The sequence below is a fragment of the Copidosoma floridanum genome, unplaced genomic scaffold (genome assembly GCF_036245765.1).
Source record: "Copidosoma floridanum isolate Cflo_tuat_1 unplaced genomic scaffold, Cflo_Japanese_pri ptg000024l, whole genome shotgun sequence".
NCBI lineage: Eukaryota > Metazoa > Arthropoda > Insecta > Hymenoptera > Encyrtidae > Copidosoma > Copidosoma floridanum.
Genome location: NW_028321901.1, coordinates 9,482,782 through 9,488,781, shown reverse-complemented (window position 1 = coordinate 9,488,781; position 6,000 = coordinate 9,482,782). Strand labels below are relative to the sequence as shown.

The following is a 6,000-nucleotide window of genomic DNA, read 5'->3' as shown; positions in this document are numbered from 1 at the left end:
CTTATAAAGTTATATCTTTATCTGGAAACGTTTAATCTATTTTCTAAAATAAACGGCTGGAAAGAATTTTAACTGTTACTGATGAGTTACGTAATTTTTCTTCTAATAGAAAGTGTCACAAAGATACTCAACGTTTTTGAAATGATGACACTAAATCTGTGTAAAAAATATGAACATAAAAGATGTATTTAAGCTAGTAGAGAGACTGATATTTAGTTTTTTGTCCTTAGGTATAATAAAAAAGTGCAGTCTTTTGTAAAACGTTAGATTTTAGTACAATAATAATTATTATCAATCAAAAGTCAAAACTAGGAGTTAGTTACTACTTCAAAAGTATAAAATGGTTTTGATAAATATGCTTTCGATTATAAAACACAACAACTAATGAAGAGTTTCGTTAAAAGTTTCTTCCTATGTAAAAGACACAACAGTTAATTCAGAGTTCTTTATTTAACAACAGTTCTGAAATTCATCATCTAATAGCTTCAGTTTCTTTTTTCAACCATTGTAATGCTGCAGCATCATTGGGTCCCATCAAGTGAGGTTTCAAAGTCTCATAACACGTTTTGTGGTAGTTATTCAGAAATTCTATCTAAAAATTTAATTTTCGTCATTTTAAACATTTAGAAATGGATTTATAAAAAATATAACTCACCTCGTTCTTCGTTAACATGGATACATTCAATAATTTAGTTTGAATAGGAACAAGAGTAACAGTTTCAAATGCTAAAAATTCTCGACTTAATTGTTTGTAAGTAGTCTCTGCTTTTATGACTAATTCTACATTCTCGAGTCTTATGCCGAAATTTCCATCTTCATAATAACCAGGTTCTAAAAAAAATTTTTTGGATTATTTCTCAACGACCTATGGAGGAATAAACAAATTTGTAATCACACTTTAATGTTGAAACATGTATCATAGAAACGGATAAATAAACTGTGCTCAAAAGGATTATTGAATAATGTTAAGCTACCAACATAAGTAGTAAAAAGGTAATGAAAAAAAAAGAAGGAAGAGATTTCGATGAAAAACGTGATACAACAAAAACTTGAATCATGGATTGTTACATAAACAAATATTTACTAATACGGTAACACAAATTATATTTTTAAAGGATAAAGTGAAAAAAGGTAGAATTTTTGTAAATATTGTTGTTGGTTAAGATTTACATAATAGCTACGAAAAAAAATTTTCACGTCTTCGTTGTGAATTACATATATTTTGTTCTAAGAAATACTGATTTTTTAAATTATAATGGCATCCTTTACTGATAGTTCTATTCAAAGCGAAGAGTAAAGTTTCAGTACTCTATTATAAAAGATTTCAAAATATATACATTAGTTATTAAATTAATACTTGTCAATTATTAAAACATAGAAATGGGATGTATTTCATACTACTACTGTTTTTTAACTTTCACGTGGGATGGACGCAAGGTAAGTCGAAACTTATTTTAAGCTAAAATTTTCGTTAAATAGCCTGAAGGATCAAATAAGTTAGAGGGGTCATTTGACAGTAAAGTCATTTTAATGGGGCTACAGCTACCTTAACTTACATCAGTATATGTGTGTGGGTTTGCGCGTGTGAGTGCTAGTAGGCTTTGCCCACGTGCACATTCCATATTTGAACTCCCCACTACCAGATAAAAATTGGATAAAATTCTAAACAACCACATAAAATTGAATGTATCAAAAAACATTGTATTTGAATTACAATATTCAAACTGAATCATACATTTTCAATATTTTCATAAAAAACGACCAAGCACAATCATAACTTTCACACTTAAAACTTACATATAAGCAATATAACTGATGTATATGGTTTTAAAAAATAGATACACTATATTTTTAATAAAAAATTAAAATTTTTTTTTTTCATTTTGTAAAAAAAATTGAAAAAATACTTTTACTAAGTAATCATAATCTCTTTTTTTTAATTTGTATAACATTTACTATGAGGGTAAATATCATTTAAAAGTTAGATAATGGATAACAATTAACCTTAAAAAAATTTTTAAAGAAAATGCTATAGCAGCGGATATTGTAGAAATTGTTTCTAAGTTCGATAATATTTTAAGAGAGGCTAGCAATTATAACAACTATTATTTGGTTTGAAGTTTGAAAAAATAGGGAAATTGTTTTAGAGAAGATTTAATACAAATATGAAGAGTCGTTAACTTTTTTGCATGGATAAGTTCTTAAATTAGAAAATAAATATTGTAACATATTTTACGTATTAATGTCCAAAAGATATAACTAACAACAATATTTTTTTAATAAAAACCTGGAATTTTTAATTTATTTTCGAGGGAAAAAAAGTATATATGACTTGGACTGGTATTACATCCTTTTTACTTTCAATCAGTGATTTAAAAAAAAAACTTTTAAGTAGAAGTTTTAGACCATCAAGAGAACTTTTTGCTTAGCTTTAGATTTGACAAACAGTAAAACCGTTTTAAGAAGATCAGAATAAAAAGAAGTGACAAGTGGATTCAGTTATATGTGACAAGGTTTCTACGATTCCACAAGAAGCTTTTAATATATAAGATTAGACTACACGTGATCTATTTATACTAAAATTTTTTAAACAAATAAATCGATAATACAGGGATTAAATTTTTGTTACATACTTTCTATTTTAAGAAGAAGACATCGAAGCATGTATAGAAAAAACTATTTGATATCTATTTCGTTCGTTTTATGTTTGTATTTTACAATTAAATGTTAATATTTGCTATAAAAACAAGCAACTTTAAAAATTATTATTATAAATTGAAAATAAACAAGAGATCACAATCTTTCAGATGAGCTGTAACTATAAAGGGAGTTCCTAATTTACTAAAATAAACCATTTTCTTTAGCAAAAAAAATAAAAAAATAGATAATGCATAACAGAAAAAAATTTGTATGCAATAAAAACTTCATATTATTAAAAAACTTAATGTTGATGTTATTTCAATGCATGTATACTCAAGTTTAAACTTAATGTTTTAATATTAAATTTAAATTTTTTCAAAGGAAGTTAGTAAGTAAAAACAATTAGTCCACAAACGTATAATCTAATAGCCGTATAAGTTGCTCAGAATCGGAAAGTTGATATTTTAACGTGCAATGGTAAACTAGGTAATAAGATATCCATTGGCAATTGGCATGGTCTTTTAAAATTCTTTAATTTGAGTTGAGTTTAAATTAAATAATTTTGGTAATATAAATTATAAGTATCTTTTTTCTCTTTATTCCACCATGTCTAAGACTTTGTATTGTTCAGCAGTTTATTATAGTCAAGAAAAAATAAAAAATAATTGATTTTGCAAAGGAAAAATGACGTTACCACGCTTAGGTTAACACGAAAAACGCATTTCGCAGTTGTTTTTGTATTATGAAAACGTTTGACATTGAATTGAGGTCAGTAATATTTAATTTGGTTTTTCATCATTTGATGCAACTGTATTGCAAGAAAAAAAGCATGCAATTTATAATTTGAAATAACAAGGTCAAGTTTGTGATATAAATCCTTGTATTTTAGGGGTTTGTAGGAAGAAATTATATATTTATATTGAGATTTTAGCTATTAGAAAAATATGAACATTAAACCAAAAGTAAATTAAAAATCATCTCAAATGCTTAAAATAAAACAGAAAGAAAAAACCTACAGAAAACAATGATTAAGAGACCCCTATCCTAAGGTAAGGTAGGGAGTTGGGTGCAGAGCAAACAGGGGACGGAGCCCCACTCATATATATTAACGAATACATACTATGGGGGTTTCACCCCACTCAGTTCTCCGCACGCCTATTTCCTGCTCTAACTTAGGGTGGGAGCTTTTTAATATAATACATGAAATAGTAACTTAAATGATATTTTGTGATATCTTATGATACTTGAAAGTGTAACTTAAATAGAATTTAAATTAATGTATGTATTAGTCTTACTAATATATAAAGCAGAAGCGCTAAAACCGTTGTAATCGCTAACTGCGAAAACTACTGAACCGATTTTGTTGAAATTTTGCACACTGATTCATTATACTTCCTAGATGGTTTTAGTTTAGTTTTTATCTTAAAAAATTTAATAACAATAGCAATAAATAAGCTCAAAGTTTTGCAAAAATATGCCAGCTTTTCACTTTAGTTCAGTAAAATCCGCTAGGTGGCGTCGACATAAAATCGAAGCTACCTGCAACATAATTAAATAAGTGTGGTTATAATAGGATGGAGCATCTCCATAGTGTTGTCGTCGAGCTTCGGCAATTCAACGAGCTGTGAGGAAAATGCTGATAATAGTCTTGCAGCTGGGTATCCCGGTTACGGACGACACTCTTCCCTAAGGGGGAAGGGACCTGGGTGTCCATTCACCCTGAATCTCGACGAGTGCGATAAAAGAAAAAAAAATTAATTCCAACCGATGCCGTCTCTGTCACAATACCAGGAGTCATATCTAACCAGAGCACAATCTGCTCCAACTCATCAGAGTTGTGAGGGAGTCCCACCATCCCACCTGGTGCAGTTAGAGAATTTGTGGCTACAAATGTAAGCAAGGGAAAACAGCTCTGAGCTCTGAGGAGCATGGGCAGCCACAACGGCTACCTTCTTGGTCGTCGCGTCCCCAATGCGCGCTTACCCACATGTTCCCGTCTAACGATGAGCGGTTGGTTATCCGGGGAACGACCCGAGACGAGATATTCTTTGGTCAGCAGCGTACCTCCCTCCATCACAGTCTCCGTACATCGAGACGCCCAGGGTAAGAATCAAGCAACCCGTAGCCAGCTCTTTATGATCAGGAATAAGAATAGCCTGAAAGTTTCACCACTGGCGCTTTTTAGGGCCGTTATAAGTATTTACGTTCCCTACTTAACCATCAATTTCATCGGTTCTTTTTAGAATCCACCTAAGTGTAAACTACCTTGCCAACAAATACATTTTTATTACCATTTCCGGAAGCGATTCGTCAACTAAAAGACTATATTAACTAAAGACGGGCACTATTAAACCAAGTCAGCCATTCACTAGCAGACGTCACCTGCGGAGTTGTTCTTCGCAAGGCTGGAAAACTCGGTGACCGACGACCCTATATTACTCTGAAATCTTTAAAGATCCTACTTCAGATTTTTTAATGAGTAAAAAATGTATTTGTGTTTTTGTCGCAATAAAAATGTAGGGTTTAAGGTCCAGGACTTTGTTGTTCTGGTAATAAAGTTGTGAGATGTGAGGAAAAAAATTTTTTTTTAGTATAAATTTTTCGGGAGTTTAAAATCTTAACAGCTTTAAAAAATAGCCGTTTTCGTGAATTTCACGGGAGAAGCTGTAAATCGACGGCTTCTTATGGCCACCGATTATTTTATGGCATAAAGTACGCACGGTACTTTTCAGCATAATAATTTTTTTGAATTTTTACACCTCATTATTTAACCAAATAAACTAAATGGATTCCGAAAAATATGTTTTTAATAAGAAGATTTTTGTTCTGAGATGTGTCAGGAATATGTGTAAAATTTCTAACTGAAAATGTTTCACATTTCATGTCAACACACTACGGTGTTTCATTTAGTAAGTCTCGGGCGAAGCCGAGACGGGGGGCTGCTAGTTTGACATACTACGTTATTTAAAAAATTAAAATGTTGTTTATAGTTTATCACTAATATTGATAAAAAAAATTTTAGAGCACCAAGAGTTTTATACTTACATACAAATTTAAATGAAATCATTACAAACAGATTTATGATCCTACTTTCAGTAATATAAATGAATAAACTTTTATCTCTTTCTATGTATAAAGTTCATTTATTTGACTCATAAGTGATGTGAAAAATGTGAATATTTAAATGTATTCAAGTTTAGTGCACAACAGTGAAGCGTCTTGATTCAAAATAATATAAGATAAGTAGAAATAACTTTGGACCACAGACTCCAAAAGCTACAGACTCCCGTCCCAACCCCGCTAATTTTTTGTAGACCCTCTACTGTCCCTCACACTATTTAATACCGCTTTGGGGAGCCT

At 30.6% G+C, this 6,000-nt stretch overlaps 1 protein-coding gene across 2 annotated transcripts in view; it reads right to left on the bottom strand.

Annotated features, from left to right (window-relative positions):
• Positions 1 to 324: 324 nt before the first annotated feature.
• Positions 325 to 6,000, bottom strand: part of LOC106636382 (xaa-Pro aminopeptidase ApepP) — a 366,872-nt gene continuing 361,196 nt past the window's right edge. Inside the window, exons 5-6 of one of the 2 annotated variants that reach the window (XM_089595019.1) lie at positions 656 to 831; positions 325 to 592 (exon numbers count right to left, since the gene is read on the bottom strand). In XM_089595019.1, the coding sequence (XP_089451145.1) occupies positions 473 to 592; positions 656 to 831 (296 nt within the window). In that variant the 3' untranslated portion in view covers positions 325 to 472. The remainder of the gene's footprint in view (positions 593 to 655; positions 832 to 6,000) is intronic. The other variant, XM_089595018.1, reaches the window with a different exon arrangement.